A 16,185-nucleotide genomic window follows, 5' to 3' on the forward strand; every position below is an offset into this window, starting at 1 on the left:
AAGCTTCTGACTCAGAAGAGTTCAATGGTACGTCCTGCAAAGCATTTTAAAGAAGAAATAGTATCAGTCTGACACAAACTTCCACAGAAAATGGAAGAGAAGGGAGGACTTCCCAACTCAGTTTTTGAGACCAGCTTTATCCTGATACCAAAACCAGGCAAAGATATCATAAGAAAACAGAATAATAACTCTCAAGAACAGAGAAGCAAAAAAAGTCTCAGCAAAATGTCAGCAAATGGAACCCAGCAATAATGTAAGCATGAGAGTACACGTCATGACCAAGTGAGTTTTATTCAGGAAATGAAGCATTAATTCAACATTCAACATAAGTCAACGAAATTTACCACATCAACGGACTAAAGAGAAAAAAAAGATTATCTCAATAAACATGGCAAAAGCATTTTTACCAAATTCAACATATGTTTATTTTTTTGAAAAATCTCAGCAAACTAGGAAAAGAGGGAATTTACTCAGCCTGATAAAGACACCAACAAAAACCCTGCAACAATCATCATACTTAATAGTCAAAGACTGAAAGCTTGACCCCTAATCTCAGGAACAAGGAATAGATGTCTGGTCTCATACTCCCATTCAACATCATATTGGAGGTCCTGGTCAATATGATGAATCAAGAAAAGGAAGGAAAAGACATACTGATGGGAAAGGAAGAAATACAACCGCCCCTGTTCACGGATGACATGATAATATATGTAGAGAATCTCAAAGAGTCTACAAAAAAGCTTCTAGAATGAATGAATAAGTTTGGCAAGGTCACAAGATACAATGTCAATGTACAAAAAATCAATGATAATTCTACGTACTAGCAACAAACAATCATAAGTTGAAATTTTATTTTAAAAATTTTAATAAAAATGTAAAAACCATTTACAATAGCACCAAAACCCATTAAATACTTAGGTATAAATTTAATGAAATATATGCCTAAAACTACACAACAGTGATGAAAAGAAGTCAAGGAAGTTCTAAATGCATGGTAAGAAATACTAGTTCATGGATTGGAAAACTCAATATCATTAAGATGTCAGTTGTCCCCAAATTAATCTATAGATTCAACACAATCCCAACCAAACTTTCTGCAAGAATTTTTGTGGAATGTTGACAAGCTGATTGTAAAATTTATTATTTTTATTGAGTTATAGTCAGTTTACAATGTTGTGTTAATTTCTGGTGTACAGCACAGCTTTTCAGTCATACATGAATATACATATATTCATTTTCATATTCTTTTTCACTGTGAGCTACTACAAGATCTTGTATATAGTTCCCTGTGCTATACAGTATAATCTTGGGTATCTATTCTATGTCTACCTGTCAGTATCTACAAATCTTGAACTCCCAGTCTGTCCTTTCCCACCCACCTGCTCCCTGGCAACCACAAGTTTGTATTTTATGACTGTGAGTCTGTTTCTGTTTTATATTTAAGTTCATTTGTCTTCCTTTTTTTTTTTTTTAGATTCCACATATAAGTGATATCATATGGTATTTTTCTTCCTCTTTCTGGCTTATTTCACTTAGTGATTCTAAAATTTATATGGGAAAGCAAAGGAGCTGGAAAAGTCAAAACAATTTCGAAAAGGAGAGTGGAAAACTTTCCAAAACTTGATTTCAAGACTTACTCTAAAGAAATAGTAATAAAGACAGTGTGGTATTGGTGAAAAGATAGACACATAGATCAATGGAACAGAACAGAAAGTCCAGAAATAGATACGCACTTACATGGTCAGTTGATTTTGACAAAGGTGCAAAGGCAATTCAAAATAAAAAAGATAGTCTTTTCAACAAATGGTGCAAGAACAATTGGACATCCATGTGCAGAAAAAAATTGTTTTCTGATTTATCTCTCATACCAAATACAAAAACTAACTGAAAATGAATCAATAGACCTAAATGCAAAACATAACACTACACCATTTCTAGAAGAAAATGTAGGGGGAAATCTTTGTAACTTTAAAAGGCAATGTTTCTTATATACAACAACAAAAGCACAGTTCATAAAAAGAGAAAAACTTGGATTTCATCAAAATTAAGACCTCTTTGAAAGGCATGGTTAAGAAAAAAACAAGCCATAGGCTAGAAGAAAAATATTTGCACCATGCCTATCTGATAAAGGAGTTATATCCAGAATACACAAAGAACTCTCAAAACTCGATAATAAGAAAACAAACAACCCAATAAAAAATGGGGAAAAGATTTAAAGAGACTCTTTACCGAAGAAGGCATACTGGTGACAAGTGCACACATGAAAAGTGCTCAGAAAAACTTGTTGAATGGATGAATAAATGAAGGAATGAATGAGGTTTGGCCTTCCCAAAGGTATTTGCTACTTGATTAACTCTTTATAATTCATTTTGATGATTATTCTAGTAAGTAGAACCTGTGAAAATTATTCTAGTACAAACATACATCCTAAAGCCAGATAAAAATAAGTTGTAAGTATTTCTATCCCAGGTCCCTTCTAGTAGGGTGAATGATTTTTTTTAAGTTAGCTATATTGACATAAACACAATAAAATATTTCATAGGGCTGCTTCTTACAATATTTCTTAATAAAATAATGGCATCGTGCAAAGTTCATTTGAGTCAAACGATTTAGTGGGGGCCAATTGGATTTGGTCCATGTCCTCAGCTTTCTAAAGACTTGGCTTAATGCAGGGGTGAGTCAGACTATTCAGGTTAGACCGTAAACATGACAAATTCCCATAAAAAACTCCTCTGTCAGTTAGGCTTTGGATAGATACTCAGTATCAGTGAGTTCCGGATAAAACCATTAGACAAAAAGAGTGCAGACGGACATCCATCAATGATGCTAACTAACATGGCCACGTGTCTAAGAAGGACCTCTCAAACCACTGTGGCGATAGTTTCTGCTTTGTTTCAAGGCTAACAGTCTATTTCCTCGCTGTCCTCATTAGCAGAAAGCAAAATTCGAAGCTGCTATTACCTTCTCTTCAAGAACACTTTATTAGATGATCTTTAGAGGCCTCTGAGATTACCTGCTTCTCTCCCGTGGTCTCTACTATGTTACATTTAACATTTTGCTTTGCAACCTATCTTCTGGAAGAATCAGGTCTCTTAACTAGTCTCACGAAAACATTTATTTTCTATTTGTTTTTTCTTTTTTCCTAAAGTGGAGTAAAGGTTATCGACCTATTGCCCAGCCAGTTCCAAAGGACATCATTTTGTTTTAAACTGTTTGTTTAGGGAATTCAAAAGGTGATCAGGCCTTGGTATTTGTATGCTCTGACTACTGTCACAAGCCAGCATGCTAAGGTTTCAAGAGGTAGTCTGGCTACTGAACACAGCTTGGTCTGGATGACAAAATTTTGTATAGTCAGCAGGAGTTTATTTAGCAAGGTCCAAAGCTATGCAGGACTTGCTAGAGTGTCTGGAGGTGAAGTGAGGTGAGTTTTGGGGGAGCAGGGTGAGTCCAGAGTTGCATGGTGAATGAGGTGGCCATTGTCCAAATGTGGATCCTTAATGAATATTCTGTATTAAAGTGCTGCCATGGTGTAGACTTTGAAAGGGTGATCATGACATTTTTCACAATATTGTTTATATAAAGATATTAAATTAGCATTTGTTCAGGGACTGCGTTTCCATTAACTAGTAATAATAATATACTTTCCAAAGACCTTTGAATCTAATGATATTCTCATTAGAATGTCACAAAAACCTTAGGTGGCATGGGGTTAAAAAAAAAAAGTGAGTCTGTCTGAAATATTGACTGAATGTCCACTATGTGACACAGACTATAAAGACAGCCTGAATGAATATTTTTAAATCAGACCTTGATGTAAACTGAAGTATTTGTAGAACTAAATGCATTACAGTTTACCTTTAATAGAACTAGAGTGGTGAGAGATTGTATCAAGATTATTGTCATGTACTTTTCTATCTACCTAGTTTAATGAGAGAATCGAATAATCAAATAATATTTCACTCAAAACATTCTTCATGACTCATTCTCCTTCTGAGCTCTGACCTATTTCCTTGAAGAGGACCAATCACATTAAAACCTTGGGTTAAATTTTTCCTTTTCAGAGCTTGTAGAAATACAGTCAAATGGCCATAAGAGTACAAAGGAACGGCCCCACGAGGGTTTCTTGAACTGGGTGGCTGCCGCTGACAGGTAGACATCATTTGAGAACGTCCTACCAGGGCCAGGATCCTTGGGTACATAAGTCCTTAAAAGTAGAGCCCAACTTTTCTGTCTCAGAGCATTTTCTTCATCTAGAAGAATCTCCTGTAGATTTTTCTCATGGTTTCATAGCTGGCTTGTTCTGCCACTGAAATCTCAACACAGATGTCATCTGCTTAGAGAGACTTTCCTGACCAGCCTCTCCAAAGTGCCTCCTCCCATCAAGTCACTCTCTTTCATAATATTATTTCTTTATACCACTTCTCTATCTAAAATTGTTTTGTTTATTGTATTCTTCTTTCCCATTAAAATAGAAGCCTCACAAAAGACAAGGATCTATTTGTAGTGTCCAAGGCATTATTCATAACATCTGGAGTCAATAAGGGTTGGCACATTTTTATTTTGTTGTTAAGGGCCAAACAGTAGATATTTGAGGACCTGCAGGCCCTATGGTTTCCATCACAGCTACTCAACTCTGCCATTGTAGCGTGAAATCTGCCCGAGACCACGTGTAAACGTATGGACATAGCTGTGCTCTAGTAAAACTTTATTTACAAAAACCGAGGCAGCTGGCCAGATCTGTCCTGTGGCTGTAGTTTGCCAACCCCTGCTTTAGAACATTGTACTGGAACACAGTGCTCAGAAAAGATTTTTAAATGAATGAACATAAATCTCTTTTTACCTGGATTGATCCGAGGTGAGGCTTGTCCACTTGTTACTCCCTAACAACCAAATGAGCAACATATACGTATGTTGCTTTGTTGTAAATCCATAGCCCTGATGTTACTGAGTGAAAGATGCACTCAGTTTGTTGGAGGTAATTGACTTGTGCAGGGAGGCTTTGTCTGGGTTTCCTCTTCATCTTACTACTTTTCATTTCTAACTTCATAGCGTTGGGCTGCACCCCACAGGTCTGCATGCCTTGTAGTTGCCCCCAGCCTCTGGACCAAAGCAAGAGCCTGGAGACAGCGACAGAGACATCAACAGTTTATCCAATAGGGAAGCTCACAGGTCTGAAACAAAAGGGCCTGGAGCAGTCCCCCACTGTGGATGGCGGACGGCAGGCAGGACATGGCAGCAGTCTAGGGGAGGAGGCGGCTACCATTTACAGGGGGAAGTGATGTCAGGGTGGCTCATCAGTTCCCAGAGAAACCAGCAGCTGGGGCAGGGAGCAAGCACTAGAAAGTTACTGATTAAGCCCTATAATTAAGAGGACTGGATAGTCACGTGAGTGAAGCAGGGGCTGTACAGAGAACAAGAGAACAGCCATCTTGAATGGCCTGACCATACACATAGGTAGAGTTACTTTACACAAAGGCAGAGTATGTGGTTTCCAGGGGCTGTTTCTATTATTATTATTGGCCTAAAAATGCAAATATTCTGGAGAAAAGCAGATTGATTTAAAGTCACAATAAATTATAAGTGAGTAATCCATACAAGAGAACATAGGATAAAAGGAAGAAAATTTTTATAAAAGCATGTTGATGGCATATTAAAGTACTTTTATTGGTAAATAAGTGGGAATTCATGTTACATCTGGTCAGAATGTTACAGTACTACCCCAGTCCTGTGTTTACAGAGGCAGAACCACTTCCTTTTTCTGTTTAATGAAATAATTGGTGGGGGAAGAAAAATGCTCTGGCAGTTGCCCTCTCCTTAGCTTCTTTATTGTAGTGACAAGAAAAGCCATAAAATAATATTCTAAGAAAAAGATAACATATTGGTGACTTTTTAGGTCTCCTTCTGGCCCTATCAGTTGATATGCGTTTTTAGATAATAAATGTAAAATAACGATTATCAGGCTAAATGGCAGAGGTAAGTATAGGGATAATTCAGAATTTAAGAGTTTCGTGTGTTAACCTGCTGTGCATTTGCAGGGTCTACATGACATCAGTGGTACAATTCCTACAAGCAAACAGCACAATGCCTAAAGGTTGGCTGTCAAATCTCCCCTTACTGTTGTTAGAAAAACAGACTTAAGCTCTCCCTAAGTAGATGATGGACTTGTGTTCTCAAAATGTGGTCCATGGACCACCTGCTTGCATCAGCATCACTTGTGATGCTTGTTAGAATTTTGTATTCCTGGTCTACACCTGTGATCACCTTGATGAGTCCCAGGTCTCTGTAGTTGATTAAATCATCAGGTGCAATGCATACACAATAATGTCTGAGAATATCTACATTGAGAATTCATATTCTACTATATTCTACTACCCCAGGTTAATGACACACTGAAATTGAGTGTCCGGACTGACCCCTACCTCTAAAACACCACATCCCGCAAACCAGCATGAGCAAGAGCCAGTCTCCCTTTAATGTGTGCTTGAAAGCCACGGAGCCAACTAAGAGAAGGACCTCTGCAGCTCCTCTCCTCCCCCAGCTCCTGCGGCCGTCGCAGCCTCGGGATCGGCGTACAGAGGCGGGTGATGGATGGGTCCTCGCCGAGGCTCTGCGAACGTGGGGCGGCTGAGCGCGGCCGGTGCCGGCTGGGCCTGCAAATCGCCGCCCTCCCGGTAGGGGGCGCCGCGGCCGCGCGGGAGAAGCCGGGCGCCCGGGAGGGAGCGCGCGAGGCCACCCGGGGCCGCGGGCTCGCCTGCCCGCCCCGCCCCAGCCGCCCTGCTCGCGCCGCGGCCGGCGAGGCCCCGGCGAGGGGAGGGGGCGTGGAGCGGCGGGCGCCCGAAACGGCCCCGCGGCTGGGAGCGCCGCGCGGGAGCGGCGCGAGCCCGAGGGGGCGGGGAGGCGCGGGCGGCGGGCGTGCGCGCGCCGGGCGTGGGTGTGGGTGGGGGTAAGAGGAGCGGGCGCGGCGGGCGCGCGGGGCAGAGGGACGCCGGCTACCCTGGACAGCGCATCGCCGCCCGCCGGCGTCGCCGCGGATCATGGTGAGTGCCGGCCGCGCGCCGTCTCCGCCGCTCGCTTTCTTTCTTTCTCCCGGCGACCGACGCGCGGGGCGGCAGGGGCCGAGCGGGCGGCGGCGCGGGAGCCGCGGGTTCGACCGCTGGAACCCGTCGCTGACGGCGGGCCGGGCCGGGCCGCGCGGGCCTGGGGAGGGGGCGGTGAACGTTTGGGCGGGGGCGCGCGGCCCGGCCGAGTCCCCGGGACCCCCGGTGTCGGGCACTCGGTCCGGGCCCGCGGTCCCGCCGGGCACCTCGAGGCACCCGCTCGCGTCCAGCCCCCTGTTGCATGCACGGGGCCGGCGGCGCCGGGATGCCCGGCAACCGCTCGCTGCTCCCGCGGCGGCCATGCCCGCCCGCGGCCGCGTTCCCCGCACCGGCTCCCACCCGCCGCCCCCCGCTCCCGGCGCGGGGAACGGCGCTTCCCTCGCGCGGGACCCGCCCTGCCTCGGGAAATTCTGGCTTTGGGGCTCTAACGGTTGAATGCCTTCCTCTCCTCCAGCACGGCGCCCGCAGCCCCGGGGGTGTGTCTGGGTGCCGGCCCGCGCCTCCCGGGGTTTGCACGGCGGTGCCGGGGGGTGGGTTTCCATCTGTGGACCGGGATGGAGGGGCCTCTTCCCTTCCAACAACTGCGCGCTCTCCCAGTTTGCGCCTCGGCTCCGAATTCGTAACGCTTTCTGCTGGGCGTTAAGCTCTGTTCCTGGAGAGAGAGCGCGGTGTGTGAGTGTCCCATGGACTGCCTGAGAGTGTTGGAAGCAGAGTCTGGGTGTGTGACTATAAAAAAAGAAAGTGTGCTAAACTCAAAGGACCAGCTAGTCCCCGGCAAAATGTGAAGACTTCCTTGTCCTCAGTGGTTCATACTCTGCCTTTCTCCTCCCTCGCAAATGGTTTCCTCTCCACTTAAGGGCTTGTTAAAATATGCAAATCTCCTGTCTTTTCCCCACTCCAGCTGGCACCTATCAGCCCTAGCTTTTGCCCCCTCTACGCTTTCAGGCACAAACTATCTGATTACCTGCGAAGTCTTCCCTGGCCACTCTTCGTCTTTCCCACCCCACCCACCACAGTTCATATTGCCCTTGTCTGCCTAATTTTTTTCCCGTCTTCAGCATCTATTATTTAATATAGTATCTGGTTTATTGAATTTATTGAATGTGCTAGCCGCCAGAATATAAGTTTCAGTAGGGCAGAGATTTTTGTCATTTTGTTCACTGCTGTATTTCTAGTACCTCCAACAGTGCTTGGCACATAGAAGGTGCTCAGTAAATTAAAAAAAATAAATAACCCAATAAAGCAGCATACTGATGCTAATGGACAAATAAGAAACAGCAGTGCAGCTGCAGGATTGTTCATCCAATCGACAATGGTAATGATGAGAATCTCAAGTGAAGATGAGAGGAGAGATGCTCTTGGACCAGAGGGACTCCGTTTGGTGGTGCTCAGTGATGAGTATAGGTGGCATCTCTGATACCTCAGTCTGTCACTTCATGCCCTTGACATCCTGGCAGCTGGGTGGACAGAGCATCTTTAGGGCTAACTGGCTGTGTCCTTCAAGGCCTGAACTTCTGTTCCAAATTAGTATGAACTGGAACGAGTAAGGGAACGAGTCCAAGAATATCTCCTTTTTTTTTTTTTAGTTGAGGTGTAATTGATCCCTTCAAAACATTTAAATCACAGTTTGGGAGGTTCTGGGGCTTTCATAAGTCTAAAAGAGTTTAATATGTGTTAAGTGGATCACATGGCATATCTAGTTATATTCAGAAAGCAGGGCCCTGCTGCTCAGGGTTGTGCCGGGTCACCTCCCTTGGACAATCAGCTGTGTACCTTCTTAACTCGTCCAGTTTGGGTTTTAGTAGATGTTCACTGGAGCAGGAAGTCACACTGGACGCTCTTATTTGAGCTCAGCATGGTGAGAGTATGTCAGCATTAGTAGCATAATGCTGAAGTTACAAATGTGTGTATTTGTATTTTTTTCTTAATCGAACTAGGACATCGACTCTGACAATGAACCATTGTAATAAGTTGTTAAATTTTAAGTGGTTATATTGAAACTAACAATTTAATAATTGCAGGGTGTGCATTGTTTTGGTGTTGATGTGGCAATTTGGGAGTCAGTCACAGGATTGAATCCTGGCATCAACATTTCACTGTGACCTTGGGCAGATTAACTTCTTTAGGCCTCAGTTTTTTCTTCTGTAAAAGAAGATGGTAATGTTAATTCATAAGGTTTGGAGGAACAAATAAGATAACACAATGTGGCTAGCTTAGTGCTTCGAGTGTTCAGAAAATATTAACTATTATAATAACTTGGGTTCTTCTTTATCTCATATGTTTGCAGTGGAGACACCTCTAAATGCTGTCTGTGATCCCCCTCAATTCTCTTCCCTTCTGTGATCCTAAAATTATCTACTACTGCTCTGTGTTAGCACTCCCCAGGAGACATACAATGCCAGCCATGTATGTAATTGTTAATTTTCTAGTAGTCACCTTAAAAGTAAAAAGAGATGGGTGATGTTATTTTTAATGTATTTTATTTAACCCACTCCCCACAAATAATACTTCAACATGTAGTCAGTGTAGAAAAAATTAGTGAGACACTAAACTTTTTTCCCCTATGAAGTCTTCACAATCTGATGTGTGTTTCCTGCTATGGCACATTCAGCTCCGGCTGGCCAGTTTCTCCACAGCCACGTGTGGTTCGAGGCTACTATATTAGACAAAACAGCCCCAGGCGATACCCATCTTCCAAATGCACCTCTTCTCTGCTCGAGCCTTTCCACTGGTGAGAACCTCACTGCCACCTTAAACCTGGCATCACCAAAAGAAAGCTGCTCACCTTTCAGACAACGTCTCTCTGTTCCCTTTTGCTGTTAGTAATTCCACCAGCTCTCAAGTCTACTGTGTCTGAAATCTGATTCTTTTTTCTTTTTGTTGTTTATTGTGTAATAATCTCATAATTTTACTTGAAAATACCTTTAAATCTCTTCTCCTTTCCAGCCCCCTTTCCACTATGCTTGCCTTTTCTGCAGGTTTCTTCTTTTGTGGTCTCTTTGTTTTTAACTTTTTTTACCTGAAACTTCTTATTTCATCATCGTTTTCACTTAGGAGCTTAGTGCCTGGGGCTCTGGTCCTAGTATGTTTCAGAGGTCTGGCTCCCCCTCCCCCTTCCTCCTGGCTCCCTACAGCCTCTCCCCCCTCAGTCATCAGCTCCACATTCTCTCCATTTTATCAGCTCTCTCCTCTTTTACCAGCTTTTTTTTCATGCTCAGTCATAAATGCTTTCTATTTTATAGCTTATTTCCATGTTTAACACCTCTCCTTTATCAGGCATCCAAAGAAATACACTTACTTTAATAGATAACCTGATGTTAAAATGACCCACCCAAGAAAGGAAGCACACATAAAGCGAGGAGGAAAATAAACCCTGGGAAGAAACATGAAATTATTTTTGAGCTTTATCTACCATTCGAGAAATGTCAGTGGACCTGACTGAGTAATAGAGCGGAAGAATTCTGCACCCCCCACGGCAGAGATGTCACCCTATGTCACTCAGTGCCTTGTAGGAACAGGGCACTTTCCTCTGTGCCTGGTGAACAGAGGCACAGAACGGAACAAGGGCTCTGGACCAAGAGCCAAGAAACCTGGTTTCTTGTCCCGGCTTTGTTAGAGCAGCTCTGTTCCCTTGAACAAGTCACTCTGGGACACTGTTGCTCATCGGCAAAATGGGTTGCTCTCTTTTTAAGATTGTTTCTTCAGAATCAAAAGGGGCCTTTGCACTGGCTGTTTCCCCTGCCTGGGTCTTTCTCCAAGAGCTGTGTGGCTGTCTTCCTAATGCCTTCAGTTTTTTTAAGTGACTTTTTTTTAAGTGACTTCAGACAACTCTTGTTTGTTTTGTTTTGCTTTGTTTGTTTTTTTTGTGTGTGAGGGGGAGGGGGAGTAATTAGCTTTATTTATTTTTTAACGGAGGTACTAGGGATTGAACCCAGGACCTTGTGCATGCTAAGCATGCACTCTACCCCTGAGCTGCAGTCTTCCCCCCATGCCTTCTCAGGTAGACCCACTTTACCTGCTCTTGAAAACGGGAACTGCCCTGCCATAATCATACTTATCTCCTTATGCTGCTTTTTTTTTTTAATAACGCTATGACCTAACAAGTTATTCATTTACATAGCACTTGGAACTTTCTAATAATTTACTTATTTATTAAATCATGTGATTTTTATTTGGCCCTTCTGACCTGAATGCAAGCTTCACGGGGGCAGGTTTTTGTCTGCATTGCTCAGTAATGTCTCTCCTGCACCGAGGCTAACACCTGACATGCAGTAAATGCTCAACTGCTGCTGATTAGGTGCAGGCTGGTGCTGCTGGTTCCCAGCGCGCTGCTCTTTTCTCTTCCTGTCCCCTCTCCGATCCACAAAGCATGGGTGGGGAAATGAACACTTGCTTCCCAGGCGTATCCACAGTACGATTCCTTCAAAGAACAAGCTCTCAGTGCGTTCAAAATTATTTACCACAATTCAATTTAGACGTGTTTCACTAATGGATGCTTCACCAAGGCACATATGCTATGGGACCTGTTAGCAAGTGACAATGTGTGTGTATGCCTACAACTGTATTTACACTTCACAATCATTTTATTTGTGGAAGGGGCCAGGTTAGGTCATTCTTAAATAATGAAACCTGTAATTTCATTAGTTCTTATTGAAATCAAAATGTGCATGCAATCTAGAATTTTATTTGCATTTCATGATATAACATATAATATATATAATCACATAATTCATGTGATTTATGAATTTACTGAATAATTATTTTTACTTATATTTGTTGTCTTTTTGGCTTTGAGTTCTCACTTGAATACACGAGTATAGCAATATTTTATATTTATCAGTTAAATGTTTTTTAATGCATTTTTACACACATTATCTCTTTTGAAGCCTCTCAAAAGACTTTAGAGAGAAAAAAATCCTGTTTGGCTATATCATCTTTATAGGTAAGAAAACTGAGTTTCAAAGAAGATAAATGATTTACCCAAGATCACATACTAGAGGTAACAAAGCCAGGCATAAACCTTCTGATTCTAAAAATACAACCTTTTCTGCTAATCCCTGTAGCCTTATCCAAGAACCAGTGTAAAGATACTCTTCGCATATAAATATGATGAAAGAATAGCATTTTCTCTCATAACTTTAGATAAGAATGGAAAAATCAGAATGACTTCCCCATGTAGTTTTCTTTCTCAGAATTCTAAGGATAGATGGATAGAGATATAAATGTATTATATATGCACACACAGTTAAGCATATTAAACATATAAAACCTAAAGCTCTGTTTCATACATACAGAAAACAAGGCACACAAGAGAATGTGTCATTTTAAACGGAGATGATCATGAACAAAATATGTGCATATCAAACTGAATCTACTTACCAGTATAGTAAATAGGGGAACATGCACAAGGGACGTGGTCTCTGGTTTTGAGTGGAATGCCTGCAGTATTAGGACATTGATCAGAGAGACTGATGGTAGCTTTGCACATTTTTGTTTCATAATGAGAGTTCATCATTTGAGTTTGTTTCCAATACTTAAATAATCAAGAGTATTGGTTTTTCTATGAGGCTTAGCAGAATGTGGTTAATAGAAACTTTGAGCTTAATAGATATTATGGCAACTTGGGAGACCCTTATTTTTTTGGCAGGGTCAAAAAGTTTATTGACTACTATACTGAAGAGTTAGATTAAAAATTAACTCAAGCCTTTAAAGAAGAAATCAGCAGGTGTTCGTAATGCAAGAATCAATCAGGCCATTTTCAGTTTTCCTGAAGGGTCAGCCCCGATCAGCTGACTTTCTTCTCCGCTCTGGGAGGCCTGTGCAGGGGAAGGCATGTGGGAAGAATGAGGATGGCTGTGCTTTGACCTTCTCTGCTCCCGTTCCAGAGACATTCCTTAAATTGTTACAGGCAAGACCCATTCTCTTGGAGCCAGCAGTTTCTTGATTTTTGGAAATGCAGATTTCATGACTGTTTGAATATCAGCAGTGAAGTTGTGCCTAAAAGGGAGGGTGCTTTGGGCTGTCAGAAAAATACTCAGTTGTCAGAATTGCCCTGAGAGGCTGTTTCACATCCCTTTCTCCATAGGCTAGAGAGTTCTTGGTTCTTTGTCTTTTCAAGGAAAGCGGTACCTCCTTTCCTTTGGTCTTTTCTCTGTTCAGACTCCCAAAAAGAAATGGCATTTGTCACAAGTCATTGGGGATTTACTGCCTGAAGTCTGTTTCCAACTCACCAGTGCCAAGCACACTACCTTTACTGTTGTGTAAGCCTGTTTCTTCATTAAACGATGGTGTGGTTATACGTCAGCCCCTTGAAGGTCCTGCCAGTGTCACTAAGACGCTGCTGTGTGCCTTTTGTAACTTAGGTTAACTATACCATAAATCTTTTTCTTTTTACAATTTAAAGAGTAAGTGAAATGTCCCTGTTGTAAGACGTTTCTGAAAAGAACACTGATGTCATTGGTGCTTGCTTCGTGCAAGATAAAACAAGTGTCTGTAAGTCTGAAGTCCATCTTTGGGATTGACTGTTTGCATTCATTCTTCCTTTGAAGGGAAGAGAAATGTGCTGTATGCTGAATACCAAGTTCTTTAAAATCAACACCAAGGAGATGTGAAAATACATTGCCTTGGTAAACTTTTGGTTGGATAAGCCCATTGGTTCGTTCATTCAGCATGTGATCAGTAGCAGTGTGCTGTGCACTGTCAATTTAAATAGAAAGTTCCTGCTCCCAGAAATCTGCAGTGCAGGGGGAGAATCTTGCGTCCTCCAGGGCGAGCCTAGAAACGAGTCAGTAGCTGAGCCATCAAGTCACTTAGGCCAGTAAATGTGCTTTGTGTCTGTGTAACATGTTATCCATTAATAAGACAATCTAATAAGGTGACTAGTTGATTAATTACCAAAAAAAAATAATCTAAACCCTACAGCTTGAGTAACTTGTGCTGCTTTATCAGGCCCCACTTGTGATCAGGGCCAGGAGCGGCTGGTAATTGAAGAGCCGAAATCCTCGGGATGGACAAAACTGAGATCAGGACTGTCCGTATGACACCAGAGTTCTCAGAAGACGAGGCAGTTCAGTGAGAGGAGAAAGAATCAAACCCATTGTCAAGAGCTAGCGTGGGGAGAGGGAGCATGAACAGAGTGACACAGACGTGTGTAAATGCACGGTCCCAGGCTGGGTGAAGCTGCAATGAATCTGAATCCAAGTGAAGGGGCTTCAGAATCTGCACTCTGGGAATCAGGTGCACGTGAACTTGGAATCTTGCTCTAGCGGCTCACAGGAATGAGGGACCAACTTTCCAGCAAAAACGTTTGGTGTATGATCATGAAGGAGTTGGGATCACATTGGATCTTGAGTAAGTTGGATTTTGATATGTAGGGAATAGGAGAAAAGTAGAATCGAGCAGGACATTCATTCATTTAGGGAAATAACTTTGTGAGGAACCAGAGAGAAATAACTCATGCAACATGCATGTGAGAAAAGTCGATACTATGAGCAGCTCATGGACCAGGCTGTGTTTTTAGAGAACCTCACAGGGACTGGGTGCTGCATAAAGGTTTGTATTTGTGGAGGCTGGGGACCAGCATTATAGGATGATCAAGTCAGATTTCAGAGAGTCCTGAATCTGAAGCTAGGAAGTTTTCTTCTAGGTTTTGTAAGCCAGGTTTTTGAAATGGGAGAGTCAAATGTTGAAAGCATCATTTAGGAAGATTAATCGGTTCTCGCAGCTGGGGCTGCGAGAGCCTGGATGAGGAGGTGATAAAGGGGCCCAACTAATGTGTTAGTTCTCACTTGTTTTTGTGTTGTCGACTTGTGAAAACGTAACCTCTTTCACCACACACTCCTGGGTTCAATTCTCTACTCCATTTGTCTCATCTACAAAATACATATAATAACATGTAGGGAATATTGGGTCAAATAAGATAATGTATAAAGCCCCTCATAATACACAAACTAGCTGAGAACAGATCCTCAGAACTGGTGCTGCCTCCCGCAGAAACTTGATCATGCTCATCTTTACACACCTAACGTTTTCCACTATGCCTGGGGTAGACATTTTTGAAACGCTAACTTGACTGATCTACGTGGATTTACATTTAGAAAATGTTTATATTCCTGAGATAATGGGTTTTAGTTTTAACATTCAGGACTTTTTCTGGAGAGAATGAAAAAGTGATAAAGACTTTATTCTCTGATTTCGGCTCCTTTACTTTAGGCTCCGTGAGGTCTGTTGGTGAAAAATGAAAAGCCGAACTATGTGCCTGTTTCAGAACAGTTTTTCTTACTGAATGGTTCTCAACTGTAGATGCAGTCATAAAACTGAATATTTTGGTAATTGTGTAATGGATTTGAATCACAAGTTTGGAAAATCCTAAGAGTTCCCCATAATCAGATTAAACTTCATCTGTTTGCCCAGCCGCCTGCATGAAATTGCCTGTGTCTTGAGCTTCTTAACTGTTCAGTCTAATGCCTTAACCCCTAGGAAGTTACAAGGAAATGTGTCTTCCGTGTTCTGCCTCTCCCACTGGGTCGTCATTACTTCAGTTGCTAAAACCCTAAATAGAGCAGATTTTTGGATTTGTATGTTGTATTGGAAATAATGAGGAAAGAGAATATGTGTGTATATGTATCCTGCTGTTTTTCCTACCTTTCCCCGACGGTTTGGAAGTAGTGAAACTTGATTAGAAATTTAAGTGTATGTGTAAGACCAGAATAAGTGGGCAATGTGGGACTTACTTTTCACCATTTAGGAGAGGACGATGTCAGAAGAGGCTGAGATTAGGTGGGGAAAGTAGGAGACTCGTTGGGCGTGTTGAGGGCAGCGAGTAGACCAGCCTGGGAGGCTAGAAGCTGTTGCTAAGAGGACTGATCCAGCCAAGGCTGGAGGAGGGCTTTGAACCAAACAGAATGAAGTCTCCAGGTTTCTGGTCAAAGTCCATGATGCTCTCCAGCATAAAACCCTTTCCTACCTGGTAGTTATTTTGTCTTGTATGGCTTGACTCCCTAACAGTTCACTTTCCAAAAAAATTGGATAATTACACCTTCAGTTTGTGAGCAACTTTGGAACTTTCCACAGTCCCCCATGGTGATGC

At 42.5% G+C, this 16,185-nt stretch overlaps 1 protein-coding gene across 2 annotated transcripts in view; it reads left to right on the top strand.

Annotated features, from left to right (window-relative positions):
* ELOVL2 (ELOVL fatty acid elongase 2) overlaps nucleotides 1–16,185 on the top strand; it is a 49,280-nt gene that overhangs the window by 2,965 nt on the left and 30,130 nt on the right. Inside the window, exon 1 of one of the 2 annotated variants that reach the window (XM_072945679.1) lies at nucleotides 6,957–7,037. The exons of the other annotated variant lie outside the window; for it this stretch is intronic. Coding sequence (XP_072801780.1) covers nucleotides 7,035–7,037 — 3 coding nt within the window. The 5' untranslated portion in view covers nucleotides 6,957–7,034. Of the gene's footprint in view, nucleotides 1–6,956; nucleotides 7,038–16,185 lie in introns of those variants that run through there. 2 annotated transcript variants of the gene reach the window in all.

This window comes from Vicugna pacos, chromosome 20, assembly GCF_048564905.1.
Source record: "Vicugna pacos chromosome 20, VicPac4, whole genome shotgun sequence".
In the NCBI taxonomy this organism is placed as follows: Eukaryota; Metazoa; Chordata; class Mammalia; order Artiodactyla; family Camelidae; genus Vicugna; species Vicugna pacos.